The sequence below is a fragment of the Takifugu flavidus genome, chromosome 19 (genome assembly GCF_003711565.1).
Source record: "Takifugu flavidus isolate HTHZ2018 chromosome 19, ASM371156v2, whole genome shotgun sequence".
Taxonomy (NCBI): domain Eukaryota; kingdom Metazoa; phylum Chordata; class Actinopteri; order Tetraodontiformes; family Tetraodontidae; genus Takifugu; species Takifugu flavidus.
In genome coordinates, this window is record NC_079538.1 from 12,351,593 (window position 1) to 12,371,691 (window position 20,099).

Consider the following 20,099-nt stretch of genomic DNA (forward strand, 5'->3'; position numbering starts at 1 on the left):
GTCCACACTGTCGGTTCCACACTGACAACTGATCTTGGCGGCTCAGCCCGGGTGGAGCACCCTAATCCGGAGCGCCGATCACACCCACGCATGTTGACCTCAATTAGGCATCAAAGACTGACTGAAACCTGTGGTCGGAGTCCTTTGATGTCACCCGTCAGTCATCTTTTCTGCTGATCTGAAGTTTGAACGCCAGAGACACGTTTCCAGACCACAGCCGGCCGCGTGTGTGTGCACGACGCCTTTAATTCCGATAAAAGCGCACGAGAAAAGCAAAACCTTCAGGTGAGCCACTTCAACACAATGGTGCTTCAAGCATTTTACTTCAAGTGACGCCTTGGTTTGTCTTGACATTTTTGACATAATTTCGGTTGGAGAAATTAGCGCTTGAAAGTGAATGAGGACAGGTTTTAGAAGATAAACGCAGCTGCAGTCGAGCTTGGGGTAGGTAAAAGACAGAGGCTCTTGCTCAACTTGTCTCACCTTGGCAGGATGGAAATACTCATTATTGTTTGCGTAATTATGTCTTTAGCACCACTTCAATGACTGTTTAATCAAATTAAAGTTGAATTTAATTTGAGTTTAAATTGTGCAAGGCTCTGCAGCGAACCGCTCGTTTTCCCTTTTTGTGACCTTGCATTTATTTTTCATCAGTCTTCATGTTCTCAAGTGTGTATTAAGCGTATAAATGCTTCCTTTAAGATATAAAGCATAGCTGCAGGGGGAGGGGGGCTGTTTCTCAAATTAACATAATGGTTTAAGTTAAAGTGTCTTCTTTTTGTGTCAATGGTACGAGCTGAAAGGCAAGCAGGGCGCAGACACACACCCATGTTACTTTATTTCAATGTCTGGCATGAATAGATGTTTAAATGCTCTCAAACTCCAATAAAAAGACACAATAAATGAAGGTAAATAAGAAAAAGTTAGAAAAATGGAGAATATTGAGGACTGAACCTGCGTGTGTTCCATTGCAGCTCTGTATATTCAGCCTGTAAGACCTTCAAGGTAAAAGCTTTCTTTGTGGCCTCTTTGTGTAAATCAAACATACTGTAAATGTGGCCACCATTGAGATAAAATAAAGATGGACAATATGCCAGTGAACTAATTTTGTTTGAACCGTTCCACATAGATTGTTCTGAAATGTACATCGTGTAAGATTAACTAAAATCAGTTCTGTGGTTTGGAATTTTAAAAAAAACGTGGATCCTGCCTACCCAGAGAGCCTAGTTCCCTGACCAGTTCTCCTCCAGTCAGAAAATTCTTAGCTGCTCTTTTGGCCAGCAGCTCCACTGGTTTCCAGTTGGCCAGAACAGCTTATGACATTCACATAGTTCTAGATGGTGAAGCTGTCGGTTAGGATTTATTGCAGATGATAGTAATATTCAAATCAAATCAAATCACATCAATCTTTATATAGCGTCTGTCACAATCATAATTGTTTCTAGGCGCTTTACAGAATCCCAGGGTCTGACCCCCAACAAGCAACAGTGGCAAGGAAAAACTCCCTTTTAACAGGTAGAAACCTTGAGAAGGACCAGGCTTGTATAGGGGGACCCTCCTGCTGATGGCTGGGTAGAGAGTGAGGGGGGGGGGGCAGGTAGAGGAGAGGAGAGGAGAGGAGAGGAGAGTCAGCCTCCCGTACCTGGACAGGGAGCTAGTTCCACAGCAGGGGGGCTGGTGGCTAAATGCTCGGCCCCCCATTCTACCTTTAAAGACTCTGGGGACCACAAGTAGACCAGCATTCTGAGAGCGGAGCGGTCTATTGGGCTGGTAAGGTGGTCCTGGGATCAGCAGAGGGATCACTTCCTTAAACTTAGCTACAGCATTATCTGAAAGACATCTGCTATAGTGAGACTGAGCTCTGAGCATAGAAGAATCCTTAATCATGAATGTAAAAGTGATCAAAGAATGATCTGACAGGAGTGGGTTCTGAGGGAACACTGACACATGTTCTACCTCAACACCATAAGTCAGGACTAGATCTAGGGTGTGGTTGAAGCTATGAGTTGGTTGGTTTATCTGCTGGAGGAAACCAACTGACTCAAGTAATGAAATGAAGCCATTTCTAAAGCTGTCATTTATAACGTCCATATGGATATTAAAGTCTCCAATGATAATGACTTTATCTGTTCTGAGGACCAAGTCAGATAAGAAGTCTAAGAACTCGGACAGGAACTCTGAATGTGGCCCAGCAGGGGGCCGATATACAACTACAAACAGAAGTGGCTTTTCTGTCTTCCAGCTCAGATGGGTGATGCCAAGAGTCAGGCTTTCAGATGAACTGGGGCCATGTTTTGGTCTGGGATTAATTAATAACTTGGAGTGATAGATTGCTGATATTAAGTCCTACTTTAATTCCCTGTTTCACTGGTTCTGATCCAACCTTCCATCCAAGTTAACTTTATTTTTGCCGCCTCTGCTTGGCTAAAAAGTTTGGATAAAAATGTCAGAGCTCCAGTTTGTCCTTTTTTGTATAGCTTTGTCCTTCGCCGGTCAGCGAGTAGCCAAGCATAAAAAAATAATGCAGTCCCGTTATGTATGTACCAACCTTGGTATAAAACGCGGAGCTAAACATGCATTTACCACCTGCAGACGCACACAAGCCTCCAAGTTCACACACGCCTTTCACCATTTAATCATTATATTTCTGCCGTCTCCACAAAGTGTAGCCTACGTTCTCTCCTTCTCCAAGTTGTCTGGCCTTTAATGAGCTTTATCAAACGGGGACCATTCATGCAGAGTCAGAGAGCTTTGGCCTCACCTTGAATGGGAACTCTGGTCTTTTGAAATTAGCCTCTGACGGCCCGACCGTTCTCAGACTTTAACATCGAAAACTCCTTGTGATGTTTTATTGATCAAAGTACACACTCTTCTTATTGATAGAACTTACTCAAGGACCCTCCCCCTTAATTCTCTGAATGACATGGTGACAAAACACACACCCGGCTGCACTTCTGCCATCAGCCCCTGTTCCCCTGTTAACATTTCCAGTAACTTTACCAGTTAGTTTGCTGGTAATCTGTGTGGTTTGGGTTTTTACTGCACCTCTGGAAGCTCTGCTTAGATCAGTCTGATGGGGAAGCGAAGCGGTTGGATCCTCCTTTAGCTATGCTGACTTGGTTGTTTTGAGTCAACGTGCTAAGACGTCCTCGTCTGGCTAGTGAAACAGCCAATGTGGTCCTCACTTTGCTGCATGTGTGAGAACACACACACACACACACACAAACAAAATCCTGAGGGAAAACTTGGGTCTTTTAGATTTGTTGGGTCCATTAGATTTGTTGGAGTCAGAACATCAACTTTTGAAGAGATCCTCCCTAAAATCCTGAAGGATTGATGCAATTTTTGGCTCAACAGTGTGATGATTATGGGAAAGCGAGAATGAGAAATGAAAGGGAATTTACTACTAAATACTTCGTCCAAGGACATGGCGAGTCCTGTTGTCTGATGGGCTTTCACGGTAAAAGACAATCTGTTTTGTGAAGTCTTGTCCCTTGAACCTTGAGGAATTTGTTTCCATTTTTAATGCCACTTAATACATCTGAACAACATTTCAGCCCGTCTTGCTAATGGACACTGAACCAAGAGAACGGTCGCAACTCTTCAGAAAAAAAAAGATACTAAAGTGATTCCCTTTAAGTTAAATCACTCAGCAACATGAAAAAGTAAACTTAAAAAGAAATTTCTGTCCTTGAACAAACAACAGGCATGTTTTTCATCTCGTCTCGGTGAAGGCGAGATGGCACTTACTCTCAACGATAATAGAAGAAAAACAAGACTTCTCCTCAAGATGTACCAGAACTTTCCCTCTGCCAAAGTTAGAAAACTTTCAGAGGACAATACGCTGCACACACACACACACACACACACACACCATCAGACTTAGGCGACCCCTCTGGTCCAGGAGCAAATCAGGTCCAAAATAAGAGTTGCACCAATAGAAGAGTCTCATATGTGTCAAACCCAGGCGGAGGTGGGAGAAAGCCGGAGAGTTTTAAAAGAGGACCTCTGCACCGACACAGCGGAGTGGACAGAAGAGGAACCCAGAGAACACCTTCACAGCCACAGGTGGAACACACCTGACTTCCCCATGAGGCAGCTACTTCCCCCCCAAAACCGTCATCCGCCCTTGTGTGTTTTGTTCCTCGCGTTATTAGCGTGCAGACAGAGGCTGCGTCCGTATGTCTGGGGCATGCCTGTGTGTCCGCCTGCCTACCTGCCTGCCTACCGCCTATCTGTGGATGAATAAAGGTGTATTCTGTACCCCCACACTGTCACCACCCTCTTACCCTCCCTCCCTGACCTTCTATTATGAGTTGCTTGGAGACTGGCAGAAAAGGAAGAGCTGTCCGGCTCTTTACGTGCTCCTTTCTCCCCCCTCCTCCACAGATCCTTCCATCCCTCATTCCTGTTTACCTTCGTCTCTCGAACCCGCCTTTGTTTCTTCTCCTTTTTTATATCAAACACGCTGTCGCTGTCTTCCAGCTCGCAGCAGCTCGTCCGCCCATACAATGTTGGTGGTGTCTGGGTAATAGGGTTTGCACACAAACACGCACACTCTCCCTTTATTCACAGCTTTTCATTGTCCCCGCTCTTTCATTCACACGGTGCGAGACGCCGGCCTTGAGATAGATGGATGTTAGACCCTCTTTGCCCCCCTAAACATTTGATTTGCACTGTCGGCCTCCACGTGTCCCTGTTTATGATCATGCATCAATTACTGAAACTGCGTCTGTGTAACTAGAAGCTGGATTTATCAGCCACCCCCGGGCGAGTGGCCTTCAGCCTGTAAACCAATACAAGCACCAGCTATAATCCAAATTGATTGATTCCCATTAGCCCGTTGTGTGTTTTGCACCTGTGTTGCAGGGCATGAATGGGAGGAATATGTCACATACTGATCTTTCTCCTCTTAACAAGCCAATTTATTAGGTGGTTCCTGGGTCCTTGGTGATCGGGGGGGCTTTTCATTAGCTGGCCTCTTCTCCTCCTCTCCCTCTTTATCCGCCAATTCAAAGAAAACCTTAAACAGAAAAAAAACACAAGACAGACAACGTTTTTTTCTTTCTTTCAGAGCCGGACAATGAAGAGATGCTGCACATGATTCCTCTTAATTAAGGAGCGGGACTATTCGGGGGGGTTTAATTAAGAGACTCCGAAAAGAAGCCAGAATGCAAGAAATGTTCATCAAATCTTCTGCCTTTGCTTTGCATAATCACCAGTTTTGCGACACCGGAATGATCCGGATGACTTCTGAGCCCCCGACTCCCACAGTCGGACTCCCGGGTGATGGAATATATTTCCCCAACAAGTGTCGAGTCCCAGGGCCCAATGCCCGGTAACAAGAATGCAGCCGCTGCCCTGTCTGCCTTTATTCTCCACAACCCATTCAGCTAATCACCCACAGATCGGATAGAGAGGAATGAAAGCAAGAAAAGGCACTCGGGCGGTGAAAATGTAAAGCAGGACATGTAATTAAAATGGTATTTAATGTTAAAAGAGCATCCTAATTAGCCTGTTTGGCTAACGTGTTCACAGTCTGATTGTCTTGTGTCATTAACAGTCAAATATGACACCTTAGAAAATTGTAAACATCAAGAGCATGAAACTATAGATCAGACATCTTTTATTTATAGGCAAAGAAGAATCTATTATTAGTTAAAGAAGACACATTTTTCAGAGTACCTTGGCAAAGCAGGCTAGTTGCTCCCTGGTGTTTGCCTGGTTGCCTGTTATTCCTGCCAACTATTGAACGTGTTAAACCAAACTAAAAGAAATGTTCGTATTCCAGAAATGCGATGTTGACGGTACAAACGGGAATGCAACAGCCAGGGCGCAACAACGGAAAGCGTGATGTGTGACAGAATAGTTTTCTGTAGTTTCCCCAGAAAACCGACTCGCAACTTCCAGTCACCTTGATTCTGAATGTAAAGATGCATAAATGGCTCAACAGCAACCACAAATAATGCTCCAAAATAAAAATAAAAAAGTGTCCCATCACAGTTACTGCAGCTAATCTTATCCAGGCCTGGCTATGTGTGCTACCTCTGGCTAACGTTCCCTCTGGTTCTAGGTCTATTTTGGTCAAATGAGGACAACAACTGTACCTAGCGTGACCCTCTGAGGCGGCTCACACTCGCTGCTGACGGTTTTCCTGCCACCGTTTGACCTCAGAATCTAAGAAAAAACAACTCAACACCGCTCAAAACCGCTTTTCTTCTCTTTGCTCTTCGGCTGTTAACGTAACGCACGTCCTCTGCGCACAGAGACTAGGCTAGGTTTCAGCGTGGCGTCCAGCTCGGAAACGCGAGACGGGTCGAGCCACATGACCGGTGATTCATGAACACACTCATAGAGCTGTCACACGGGAGGCAGGTGTCCCAGGCTGTACCCGCCTCGCCACAAACACTCGGAAAAAACCGGAGTCTGATCTCATCCGTAAACACTGCAAGATGGTGGCCGGTGGTGGCTGTGGCACGTACATCCCACACCCCGCCCAGCCCTCCCGCTCGCTCAGAAGGTGTTTTTAACATGGCGAGATAAAACCTGATCTGGCCACAGTATCGCCTTTAAACGCATGACCTGCAGAAGGCCCCACAGCAGTTGATGTTGGTAATAACAATTTATTAGAGGAGTAATAACAGCTTAATGCACCAGCAGGCCTTGTGTTTACTGTTGGAATTGGATATATATGCAGACATAGAAAATGAGCCTCGCGCGTGAAATCGGCTTTGTTTGACATTTTGAGTCCTGTAATTTTGAAATATTTGGCAGTGCCAGTGGTGTCAGAGCACTGTGGTAACCAAAAGGGATTACAAGTCTGAGGAGATTATTTATAAGGTGTTGGTCTTGATGGGCTGCAGTTGAGGTTACATAAACAAACAGGCTGTTGGTAATAATAGTAGCGGTGAAGATCCTTAACTTAGACAGCACCGATTCCCCCCAAAACGTGTCTGCTGACATGATTCCCTCTGATTTAAGCCACTATTTTAGCATTTTCCCCTGCATTTCTTCAGGTTAGACTGATCTCTAATGACCACAACGAACCAAAGTCACTTAAAACGCTTGAACATAACTGAAATAACTGGTTAGCCGAGTCTCTGCCGATTCAATTCAACTCGAACGTGACTCCGATATGATTGAAATTGCAAGATGCTAGTTTAAAGCCAGTATTTAAAGGAGGGGCAATCTCGACGTTAACATATGACCATTTTCTTGGTTGTTGTGTTTAAAGCAGCTAAATACAGGAAACCTGCGAGGTTTCTCATCCGGAAATGTGGTGCGACGAGGCGTGAATTCCTGCCCTCGCTGCGGCAATAAAGTTCCTCCTTTACACACTGCAACATTCACTTTTGAGGCAGGAATCTGTGACACGCCACGAGTTTCGACAACATTGCCGCTCTCTCTGGGCCACTTCAGTGACATTTACACCAACTGTCCTTCCTTTTACACAATTCTTTCCCCCCAAATTAGCCTCATGGCTGAAGAGTTCCAGAGCTAAATCAAAATGAAGAATCCTGACGACCAAACAGCAGCTGTAGTGACCCGACGCTGGAAAATCTCTGTTTGTCCTGATTTATTGTGGTTTCATTTCAGTCATTAGCAGAAACAGACATTTGTGACCTTGTGATCGGTTTGATCGCAGCCCAAGTGGCGAGAGGAGGGCCCGCCGGTCTAAGCAGGAGGATTCTCCAGATTCTCCGCGGCATAGCAGCCGTGCTTGACGGTGTTTCTGCAGCTTGTTAAGAGGGCATGCCAGGCATGGCTCTGCCTGTGTATATTTTCATTTAGACTGAATGCCTGGCACACAGGGCGGGTAAACGGAGAGCCAAGGTGGGCATAGACGGCATAGCTGCTCTGCACTTGTATGTGATGAGAGAAAATATTCATTAACGGATCTAATTTGCATAGTTTGCTGGGGCAGGAGGGGCACATGCCCGGACTGAGCGACTCTCACGCGCACGGACACTCGCGTTCGCTGTCCATGTAACCCCAATGGTTGGCTCTAATTTAAGTTAGTCTCACCAAAATGGGAACAAAAAGGATTCCATTTCATTTCTGTGCATTTTGTTCTATTTTTTCTTTACACACTGTTGCTGCAGTTGTTTGGGCGTCTCTGTCCTCTGTTCTCTGTCCCCGGTGGACGTCCAGAGCGCTCAGGGAGGACGTGCGCAACAGCAACAGCCGAGTTTAATAGTCACTGTGTGACAAATATGTCTGGAATTATTAATTTTAACATTATTTGGTGCATTTGTTTGTGTGTGCATGTGTGTGTGTGTGTGTGTTGTGTGTGTGTGTGTGTGTGTGTGTGTGTGTGTGTATCCTTTCCAATTATGGTCACTACGGGGCAGAGCTGTCGCTTATGGGCCTTCGGCGAAAATTAACGAGTGACAGCCAAGGGCAAAAACAGAGGAGACAGCTGGGCCTGTCAGCACCCATGGCAGGAGCGGCACGGCACCCAGGGGCCCGACAGGCCGGCGAGGGTTTGGGGGGGGGGGGGGCGCTTCACCCTTGGGAGAGAAACTCCCCTGAGCTGGTGGACAATGATGGAATGAAACTCTCTTTTTCCGTTTTGTGTTGGGGAGCCTGGTGTTAATGCTGCACCCCACCACCAGAGGGCCACCACAACACATTTACGCTCCTGAAACGCGTGTGAAGATGTTAACCCTGTAGATTCATTTGAATCATTTTTAAAAATAACTTGCAAAATCATTCGGCACTTCCTGCTTGGCTCTAAAAAACCCCCTTTCATTCGTTATTAGATGTGCTCCGAGGATTTCGGTCCTGATGTTGAGTCCTGAAGTCCGGCAGAATCTTTTTGGGGGGTGAGGCGCCACAGTCACGTGTGTGCTCGTGGACACCTTCTAGCGTGACCGGCGTGAGCACGTTTCGGAACGCCAGAGTCGTTCCACTCCGCTCATGTGCTCATGCAGGACGGCGCCGTGATCATGGACGTTAGACGGGCAGCAAAATCAATTTGGCTGTGTCGGATCACTTTCATCAAAATTCAATCAGCGTAAAGATTCTGCACGTGTGTAAAGGCGCCCGGCGCTGCCGACCAATCGCAGAGCTGCTGCAGGACGTCATCAGGGTGCGAGGAACTGCGTCGACCTGCATCTTCACGTCAGCCGGCTGTCAGTCAGCCTCGTTCGGGGGTCAACCGTTTGCGTCCTTTTCTGATTCGCCAAAGCTGAGCAGCCGATCTGCTCACATGACCTCAGCACGTTGAAACGGCGTCGCAGCAGTTTATCCTCGCCCGACAATTTGTGACGGCGTGAAATGTGCGGCCGGGACTTGAACTATCGACACTGGCTGACTTTCAGATGGGCTCAGACGAACGGCTGGTGACTCGGCTGTTCACAATTCACATTTCAAACCGGTGTAGTGAGAACGACTGCTGCTAAGGTTCGTAAAAAGCGGAGTTCCATGTTGCCTGAACCGGGAGGGAAATTGATGTCCTACAGTGTAACACAAACGCTACATGATTAGCCTTCAAATTACTTAAAATATGCATCTTAATTTACTCTCTGGATTCTTCGCCCTTCCTCACAAAGGCTGCAGAGCGCCTCGATCCTGACAGAACACGCTGAACGGAACCTTGGCGGCCGCCATTCAGCGATGGATCAATAGATGGAGGCTGCGAGATGAACTGAGCTGCACTCCAGCGGCAGATATTTTGAGTTTTATTGGTTTGTGCCACTTGTGCCGGGGAACAGGTGTACCGGCTGTTGAGGGGCAGCCAAAAGGACAGTCGAGGGCCACAGTGACAAAAATCGGTACAAGAAAATTCCAGGAAAGGCCACGGTGCAATCAAAGCAGGTGCAGAACTGCACAAATACACTTTTTAATGCTTTACAGCTGTCTAGCATAATTTACTAGCATGGATGCAAAAAACGTAGGACAACAAATGGGAGTCAAACTACCGTATTTTCTGTCAGTAATAAGAAACTTAGAAAATCACAAATTCAAATAATTTCAGCCTCTAGTTATTGGTTTGAATCTGGCTGCTAACTGCTAACTGCATGCTGCTGGTGACCCCTGACCTTTGTTATCAGCACCAAACTGGGCGCAAACTATTTGACCTTTTGACTTTGGAATTCAGGCGGCCACTGAGGAATTACGGGAGTTTACAGCATCACATTCTGTTCAGTGGCAGGTTTGATATGTGTCATTCAATTAGCAGGAAATGCCAGTTGTTACATTTTTTACCACTTTGTTCTCAAAGGGAATCAGTCCTGTGGGAAACACGATTACCACCTGTTCCTTTAAAGGGAGGCTCTTTTTGCTGAATCAGACGATACGCGGCTAATAAAGGCTAATTTAGCCAACTGGTGGCCTGTCAATCAGAACAACCAGATGCCCCTTTATCTTGGATTTCTGGTTCCTGCCGGTCCACGGGCACAAAAGACCTCATGTCAACCTGTTGCTAATAATGTAACATATTACCGCTGGAATATGAACGTAATAGTATGTGATAAAGTTCACAAAACTTGCTAAACTATAACACTTAAAATAAATTTAAAAATAGAGAGAATAGAGAGAATTCTAGTTTTGGCCACAGCAGCAGCAACTCAAAACAGTATATAGATAATAAATAAATAATTAAATAAAAAAAACATGATTTCAGAAGCTAAAATAAGTTATTCCTGCTGCGTGAAAGGATCTTTCTGTGAAGCGTTCCTTAATTTTATGCCGTTTTTTCCCACATTCTGAGCTCTATCGCCAATGAAAGCCAAAAGGATAATGGTGCTCATAGCAGTGCTGTTTGTGCCTCAGGTCTGAGTATTAATGGAGAGTCTAACAGCTTCAAATGAAGCCTGATCTTAAATCACTGACTGTCGTCGTCAATAACAGCTCATTTGTGTTTGTTGTGGGGTCTTTTCTGTAATTGAAGCTCATTAAGGCAGAGTCTGATATGGGGCCTGATTGGCTGGAGGGCGGTGTCGGCACTGGCTGTGTGGGTGCGTGTGGATTGGGTTCCATCCAGTGCGCGCAGACAGCCCAGTGCGTAAAAGCGCAGAGCGGCACCGCGGAGCCCCCCCACCGATGAGTCCTCCCCCGGCAGGATTAATGTTCCCAGCCGGTCCGAACACCACTGCGCGCTGCGTGATTCTCTGCTGTTCTCCGTGATTCCTTCGCCATGAGCTGCCTGGATGTGATGTACCAAGTGTTTGGTCCTCAGCCGTATTTCAGCTCCTACAGCCCCTACCACCACCAGGTACGGCCCAGATCCTGCGCTAATCAGGTCAAACTTCCCTCTCGGAAGATTTCAGACACTTTTGTTTGAGGTTCAAGATGCCACTTAGGCTACAGCTCAGGCGGAGATGCCGTAAGTTTAAGTTAAACTCGGATAAAAGTTCATGTTATGGAAAAGGTGCGGCGCGTAAATGAAATCCGAATTGGCAGCCTGTCACTAACCTTCGGTGATTTAGCCAGAAACTGTCGATTAGAGTTGAACCTGGCGTATTTTTGCGTCATTCTTACAGTGGCGGAACGTTCTATTTTATATGGTCGGGATGTTTTGGGCGATCACGGGATTTACGTTCACATTTCCTGTCGGGTTAAATCAGTTTTACGGCGCGTTTGCCCGTGATGTCATATTTTAGGATGAAGGTTCCCTTGTAAAGCTCCGTGACTGAGCTCGGCACTGAGGAGGTTTTTAAAAAAAAATATATTTTTTTTATAACTTTTTAACTCTTCAACATCACACACTCAAAGAAAAACTTTAACAAAACTTTAATCTTTTTCATCCCTCCATTGGCATTTTTATAATTATTTGAAACGTTCTAATGCTTTAGTTTCTTATCCCTTTTATGTTCTATTGGTAATTTAAAAAATAGTAGTTGAATAGTTGTATGAGTCCACACAACACATTTTTTAAAAGAGTGAATTTCAAATCCAGTTGAAGTCATAAATGTTGGCATGTGTGCACTAAACAAAATAAAACGCATACTTGATTTAAAGTTCAAAGGCCAAATGTGCCTGTGTTGCATAAATCTGCATGATCCTGATTTTGCTCTTTCTAAAATGAAGCAGCAGTTTTTATTTCCTGTCTTCTCTCTTAGAAACTGGCCTTGTATTCCAAAATGCAAGAGCCGCAGGATGGCAGCCGGCTCGGCCACCCACACATCAAGGAGGAGGACAAGGAGCTGCCGCCCGGAGCCGAGTACCTGAGCTCCCGCTGCGTCCTCTTCACGTACTTCCAGGGCGACATCAGCGCCGTGGTGGACGAGCACTTCAGCCGAGCGCTGAGCCTCACGGGCTCCTACACGGCTTCCAGCAGCCACAAGGCTGGAAAAGGTATGTGTGTGTGTGTGTGTGTGTGTGTGGTGTGTGTGTGTGTGTGTGTGAGAGAGAGAGAGAGAGAGAGTGTATTCATATCATCATCATATTTGTCCCCATTTTCTCTTTAGCACCAACATTCTTCAACACAGAAGCAGAGTTGTCATTTGAGGAATTTTATTTTATTTTTGTAACCAGAGGTTTTGTGATTTCACTACAGATTACTGTTACAAAATGGTTTATTTTCAAATATTATCTGCAATATTATACAATTATTCTACATCTACAATTATTGCTACAATAATGATCTCGCCCACTTCTCTGTTTAATTCCACCTCCTGTGGTTCTAAACACAACCAAAGCTGGAAGGTTTGTTGCTGCGTCGGCATGAAATTGTAACTTTATTTGCACATTTTCTGTTTTTTTTTTAATGTTCCACATCGATGCAGATATGATCAAATCGTGTTATGTTAAATGTGGAAAATGTCATAATCAACCCGATCCATAGGTAATGTGACACTGAAACTGATTAAAAAAATCTTTTCTATCAAGATCAAAAGAAATTCCAAAGCCAGCGGCAAAGCCACGAAAATATCTCTCAGTCCTTGGTTTCAAAAAGGAATAAACCATGTTTTGTCCGTATTAAAAGTGTTTTAGTGCTAACCTGAAGCCACGTACCGTCTGTTCTGTCTCCACAGATGCCTCGTTCCCCATGAGCCAGAGAAGTTTCCCTCCATCCTTCTGGAACAGTTCCTACCAGCCGTCCGTCTCCTCGGCGTTGGGCAGCGCCCTGTCGGCGCCTCATACGGACCTCCCGTTTGCCGGAGACCCGTACTCTTCCGTCTCCCTGCACAACCACCTCCACCAGTCCAGCCCTGAGACCTGGCACCCCTCCCATCACCACCACCACCACCACCACCACCCGTACTCACTAGGAGGCGCTATAGGAACTCAAGGCTCACCGTACCCGCGGCCCGGGGTCCACGAAATGTACGGAACGCCGTTTGACCCTCGATACGGGTCTCTGCTGGTCCCGTCTGTGAGGCCTCATCACCGCCTGACAGCAGGGAGCTCGGTCCCGGGACCCAGCGCCTCCCCCTGTGACCTGGGAGGGAAGGGGGAGTCGGGATCAGCTTCCTCCTGGAGCGGCACCTTCTCGGGGGCTGGAGCAGAGATCGGACTGAACATGGATCCAGGTATTGGCACCGAGCTCCACATCCCATCGGCTCAGGCTTAGCTGATAATAAACAGACAAATATCAGTGTTTCACATTAGATTTCAGGTGTTGGGTGAAGAATGATTAAGATCAGGAGGAATTAAAGAGTCGTCTGCTGATTCAAACCTAGCGGAAGTCAAGATTTTGAGGGAAAAGAAGCCATCAGGCTGGTTTTAAGGTGAAATAATGAGGGCTCAGTTCAGAATAATTTAGTGATCCCGATGATCTAATTAAATCAGCAGCATCGGTTTCATTCAGTAACAGCGTAAAAAGCAGCTTTAAACTGCCCCCCGGTCCCGGATCACCTTACCACCAGTGTTTTGACTGTCACTCATCACCTTCACACCACCTGTCAGCTTCCTTTTCTCCTGCTTTCATCCCCTCTGCCCCCGGCTATTCCTCCCGCTTTTATCCACAGGACATTTGCACTTCTTTCTCTAACCTCCCCTTTTCCCCTGCTTCTCTCCACTTCCGCTGTCTTTTCTTCCTGCCGTTTCCTCTCAGGTCTGCAGGCTCAGGATAAGAGCAAAGATCTGTACTGGTTCTAGAGTCTGCTGAGACTCTCCTTCCCCTTCACGCCCTCCTTCTTCAGCCTTTCCTGCTCTGTTGCTCTGCTGCTGTTGTGGGATGGCTGACGGAGAAACTGATAAGCTTGTGGTCTACTTTCAGCCCGGTGCTTCGGCAGACTGTGTGGCGGCGGCGGCAGCGGCAGCACGGTGCTGCTCAGCTGATCGCCGACTGTGTGGATACAAAACAAATGCAACTTAAAATCTGAGAGATGCTTTGGATTGGGACGAAACTCTTTGTGAATGAGCAGAAGCAACATTCCTACAGTGGGAAAAAGAAAACAAACTCTGGGGACAGACGGACAGAGACAAGTGTTCCAAAGACTTGAATGATTTGGCAGGACTCGCCTGACTGGGACAACTGGCTGCAGACACTGGGAGTGTTTTGGCTGCAGACAAAGTCCGTGTTGGTGTTTTTGGAGGCCGCACAGCGAGAACCTGACGAGCCCAGACGACAGGAGGAGCTTCCAGGCTCCTGCGGCACTGTACATGTTCATTTAAACCGTCTTTCTTCAAAGGACATGTAACATTTCCCAAACTCTCGTGGTCTCGCGTGGTGATTCAAGCATGAACTGGTGGCCCAGTTTCACATCATACAGCAGAGAGAAAACTTCAAAATTCCAGGTGCTGCACAGTTCCTCGTCTGCACGTTAAGTCTGCCCACACGAGCAGGTTAGGAGCGTTCGTCTCCAAACACGTGTGTAATTATTGGTATGTTCAGGTTCACAGCACTCGGGACGGACTTGGGCAGCAGAACCAAAGCTCAGCGTCTGTAAGCAGGAACTACAAAACCTTCTGTAATGGCAGAATAAAGAAGTAGTACTGAGGTGTGAGTGTTGGGGCACCACAGAAAGCTGAAAGTGAATCCATAACATAATTATCCTGAGTGTAAACACAGCAGATCACACTCGTTTGTACTGACAGACAGCTGACAAACACACAGAAACGTTGTGATGCGATCTAAACGCACAACTGCATATACACAGATGCACTATATGACAGTAGTATGTGATAACTTATACTGGATGAAAATCAATGAAAACGATGTATTTATGTATTTGTTATTGGTGAAACGTGTAGCTTTTGTTGCTTTTGTCTGGCCAATTAAATGATTATATTTCACATTTCAAAGGGGTGAAAAGTCGATTCCAGACTGATTTGTTTGGGATTTCAGTTACTTAAACTGTGTTTTATTTTACAGTTTACACAGGAACCAGTTAATCGTGATATGAAGCTCTGACAAAGACATTTTAATGGACTTTAAACATTAAAGCTGTGACCTCTAAATAACAACAGCCTCATTGAGACACCAACAGCAGTAACAGGAGCCATGTTTGTGTTCATATTGGTGTCGTTTATGTGTGTCAGTGTGAATTCATCTGTTGGGATAAACTCAGTAACAGAGCAGATGGAGGTAGAACACCTCTGCAGACAGAGAGAACACCTCTGCAGACAAAGAGAACACCTCTGCAGACAGAAGGAGAACACCTCTGCAGACAGAGAGAACACCTCTGCAGACAGAAGAACACCTCTGCAGACAGAGAGAACACCTCTGCAGACAGAGAGAACACCTCTGCAGACAGAAGGAGAACACCTCTGCAGACAGAAGAACACCTCTGCAGACAGAGGGAGAACACGTCTGCAGACGGAGGTAGAACATGTATGCAGACGGAGGGAGAACACCTCTGCAGACGGAGGTAGAACAGCTCTGCAGACGGAGGTAGAACACCTCTGCAGACGGAGGGAGAACACGTTTGCAGACAGAGGTAGAACACCTCTGCAGACAGAGGTAGAACACCTCTGCAGACGGACGTAGAACCGACCAGTTTGTTGTGGGCATTTATGAAACTTATTTTTATGGTGAAAGCTGAGATGATAAAACTACCTTCATAATCGTGTCAACATGATAAATGTAAACTTCACATCAGCGGTAGCAGTGTGTGTGTGTGTGTGTGTGTGTGTGTGTGTGGGTGGGGTGGGGGGGGTGGGGGGGTCGTGGTGGGGGGGGTTCTATGGATAAATGTGGAGAACGACGACTATTTGAAGCCACTTGACTCCGTCTCTCCCAGCTCGCATGCAGCTGTCAACGACAACTGCTCTTCAACACACACACACACACACACACACACACACACACACACACACACACACACACTGTTGTACCCAAATGATCTATGAGCTCTTTGTTTTGCTGGACTTTATCACATAAGTTTGAAAAGTATTAAGAGGAAACGTTTCTAAAATATGTTTTATTACAATTAAAAAGATGTCAGTAATGATCTAAAAGTGAAGCAAACATGACTGAAAGTCTATTAAAGTCCACCTGTAGAGTTCTAATAAGCCTCAGGATCAACTCACCACATCTGCAGCCACAACTGCGCTTTAACTAAACTGAAAAAGCGTTTAGCAGAATGAGTGGCCTTTGACCTTTGACCCCGGATTTCTCCGGATAAGCGCTGCCTATCGGGCTCAAATCATTTTCAGCAGTTTTAAGAATCAGGGACACATTTTTTTTATGTGATGTCATTTCAGATTTAGATCTTTAAAGCAAAAGAAAGCAAACAAGAAGCCAAATTGAACCTCCGTGAGGCAGTTTCAGCCGTCCAGCCTGTGGTGTGAATTAGCCTCGGCTGAGACGGAGACAGCTGTACATTAATAACGGCTTCTGAGCTGAGCGATGACGGATAGGAGAAGGGTGCACAGGAGGTGTCTCTCTGTCTCTGTCAGCCTCAACCCTCCATTCTTGGGCTTCGTTTCTCCTTCTCCAGTCATTTCAGCTCTCAGAACATTGTTGCTACCAAACAAACCTAAATAATTCAGGAGCCCTGAAGGAGAATCTCAAACTAGAGGAAGTTCACCAGCGACCGGTCAACGGACTGGTCAACTTTGCCCACCATCACTGGAAATAAGCACCGACCGTCAGCCCCATACTGGCCAATTAGGGCACCAGTAAGGAAACAACCATCTGTTGTGAACAAAAAAGCCCAGCTTGGATTTCTGGGTATTAAACAACAAAAATGAATATTTGCTTAATATGAGTTGATAAGGGGGGCTGATTATTGGAGAGTGTGTGCAGAACTCATCGTCACTGGTCCCGGTACTGCTCTCTGCTACAGGGATGGATGGATCGGGCTGGTCTCTCCAGTCTGGTCGGCCTCCTCTGAACTGGCCGTCGTGTGCTGAGGAATGCGAAGCCTGTTAATTCCTCTGAGCTCCAGAGCAACTTGCTACCACATTCACCACACATTAACAACACATTCATGACATCTCCACTAAAGCGGCGCTGCCAGCCACCCACACGACGCTCTGCTACACTTAATATTTGTTCATTATTCACGGCTGAAAGCCCGTCAGAACATTGATAATGAAAATCAGAATATTCCACATTATGTTTTACACCCCATTGCTGTGAAAATAAACCTGTAAATGATGCTTTTACCTCTGAGCATGGCCATATTTTTTTTGCAGTTATTTATTCAAAGCAGCATTTTTCATGTCCATATATATTTATTAAAAATAGATGCCTGATTTATTTGTTTATTTCTTTCTAGCAAATTCTGCGATCCACGTTTGCTACAGCAGCAGCTGCTCTCCCTTCTGAATCCAGCAACACAGCAGCAGGTCGAGACGCGTTCGCGGCTTCCACACTAACGGAAACGGACCAAACAGAGAAGATTTGCACTGGATTTGCCCGATTATCTCACATGGAGAGAGAGAGAACTTAATCCAATTTTCCCAGTTTCCCCAAAACAAAACAAAACAGGAGTTTGTCAAAAGCAGGAAGTAGATCTAAAGGCAATAATGGGGCTGAATATATTGATGTTTTTTCTTCTATTTATCTTGTAACATCTAGTTTCCTCTTGAGGACACAGGCATCTATCCTCCTCTCCTCCATCCCTCCGTCTGTGATCTCTGCTGTTAGAGCGGATCACAGCTAAGTGAAGCGATCGAGTTTCTCCTCCTTTGACGGCTGTTTACAGGACAGCTAGAGCGGAACAGCCAGCTAACAATGCCCAGTGAATCTCCTGCTCCGTTCTGCAACATTCCTCGCATCGCTACCTGGGTTTGCTACAGTTCCTGTCGTGAGCAGAAGGGCGGAGATAAAAAAAATAAATAAAAAAACTCATTTTTGGACCAAGAAGGAATTACATGAAAAGCATCAGGCAACTTTTATTGCTATTTTATCAGAAGATCCTGAGCTGGACGTTGCAACACTGCACGTGGAGGTGTGGAGCTGAATGCCCACCCAACGAACCCCCATCTTCAGCATATAAAAGTCAGGTTATTGAGCTAACAATGACTTCATAAAAGACCTGTGAAGCGCTGGTTATGCAGTTTCTTGGTAGCTAACATCTCCCAACGCGTTAATGACAGAACTGAGAGTGGAGACCAAGCAAATGAACTGGTCTGGAGGAAACAACGAACATATATGGAGGCAGCAGCCGACCGGGGAGAGTGTGCCCAGTTTCATCTGAGAACAAAAGTAGCTCGTCAGGCCGCGGATGGCGGCTCAGCTGTCTGTATATTTGTCAGAGGCAGTGAAAGCTGGCCTGAACCGTGGCCAACATTAGCCCCACCAGTATATGTGGGACTGTAGATGGATCCCATCCTTTGCTGGGTTATTATTTTGAAGCGGACAGGTGGACGCCCCACCTGCCAGGTCACTTTCCTGAGGGTCTGTGAAACAGATAGCTTGGTCAGATCAACTGTCGTTTCCTTCAAACGTCAACAATAAAACCGGGCACACAGTTGGTCACGGACCCCTCCTCGTCTCTGCCCAGACCTCCGGATTACTTAAAGGAAACACTAAACAAACAGACTCACCTGGACAGGTAACCTGAGAGGAGCGCCACCTTGACCCCCGTTCTCCGAGGGGCTCCTCCCCCACCGTAAAGGCACCATTTCCTCTCAAAGTACCGCAAGCATTAAGAGGTCCCGTGGGGCCTCGGGGTGCATGTGAGCTCTTGATGGAGCTGAGGACCAAACAGGTAGAAAAAAGGATGAAGAGTGATGGGTGAGGTGTGAAGACAAGCCAAGACGATCTGGTTGGACAGATGATCTATGACCACAAGCAGACGAGAAGGGGGGAAAAGACGAGGTGTTTAAATGGATTCGGTGCCTCTTTTGTCTAAAGTATTACCAGTAGCCCTAAGGTGAGAGGCCAGAGGATTGTTGGTTCAAATCCCACAACCTGCCAGGAATGTTTGAGGAAGGAATTAAAGACTTTCCATCTACAGCTGTGGAAACAGGCGGGAGGCGTCTTTGGGCCGCCGTTATACCTGTGTTTTTGCTCCACTCTTTATTTCCGGACCTTTCCTCTGACTCAAACTGGCTCCGGATCCATCTGACGCGACGCAGCGGAGTCCACACACACAGTCATTTCATTTATGAACGTGTCATTTAAGATGGCTGAGAACATTATTGAAGAATGCGCCCATTTACACGTTACATGTGTGTCGATCGGGCCAAACCTGAAGCCCGAAGTCGCACACTGAGCTGCAGCTTCTGCGTGTGACTGTGGGAGAACAGGTGGACATAGTTTCTGTCAAACGCACTGAGATTGATGGAGCGGGTTAGAGCGCCGGCCAGGGGTATTCTCTTACAGTAATGGCCCAGGCAGAGACAGCTGGACTCTGTACATCGCGCTGTGGGCGTGCACGTGTGCATACTTGCGCAGCGCCGTGTGCATGTTGTCTATACGGAGATGCATTGTGCTGCGGGATGAAGGAGCGACGGCTGTGTGTCAGTGGGACGTTTTTAGGCCCCCTCAAATCTCCCAAACAGCCGCGTTTGATCGATTCCAGATTTAAAAATAATAATCTGATGGATGTGATATAGAGGCTGAAGGTGCGTGTTGGGATTCCGGCTCAATGTCGGGTTCCTTTTGTTTTTAAGGCTGGAAGACCTCTCCATTCAACGCAAGAATCCCAGTTAGCTGTGGAGAAACGCTGCCTTTCCATTAATGTCCCGGCAGCAGCACGACGCGCTGTCCTTGAGTTCACTTTTCAATTTGGGCCCGAGTGTTATCAGTGAGC

At 46.4% G+C, this 20,099-nt stretch overlaps 1 protein-coding gene across 2 annotated transcripts; it reads left to right on the forward strand.

Moving 5' to 3' along the window:
* Positions 1 to 10,978: 10,978 nt before the first annotated feature.
* vgll2a (vestigial-like family member 2a) lies at positions 10,979 to 15,195 on the forward strand. 2 transcript variants are annotated; one of them, XM_057017591.1, is made up of 4 exons: positions 10,979 to 11,218; positions 12,066 to 12,300; positions 12,981 to 13,478; positions 14,168 to 15,195. In XM_057017591.1, the coding sequence occupies exons 1-4, from the start codon at positions 11,141 to 11,143 to the stop codon at positions 14,227 to 14,229; spliced, it is 873 nt and encodes a 290-aa protein (XP_056873571.1). In that variant the 5' UTR covers positions 10,979 to 11,140; the 3' UTR covers positions 14,230 to 15,195. The 2 variants fall into 2 exon arrangements, with proteins under 2 accessions (XP_056873571.1, XP_056873572.1); XM_057017592.1 differs by having other exon boundaries at positions 10,980 to 11,218; positions 14,003 to 15,195.
* The last annotated feature ends 4,904 nt before the right edge of the window (positions 15,196 to 20,099 follow it).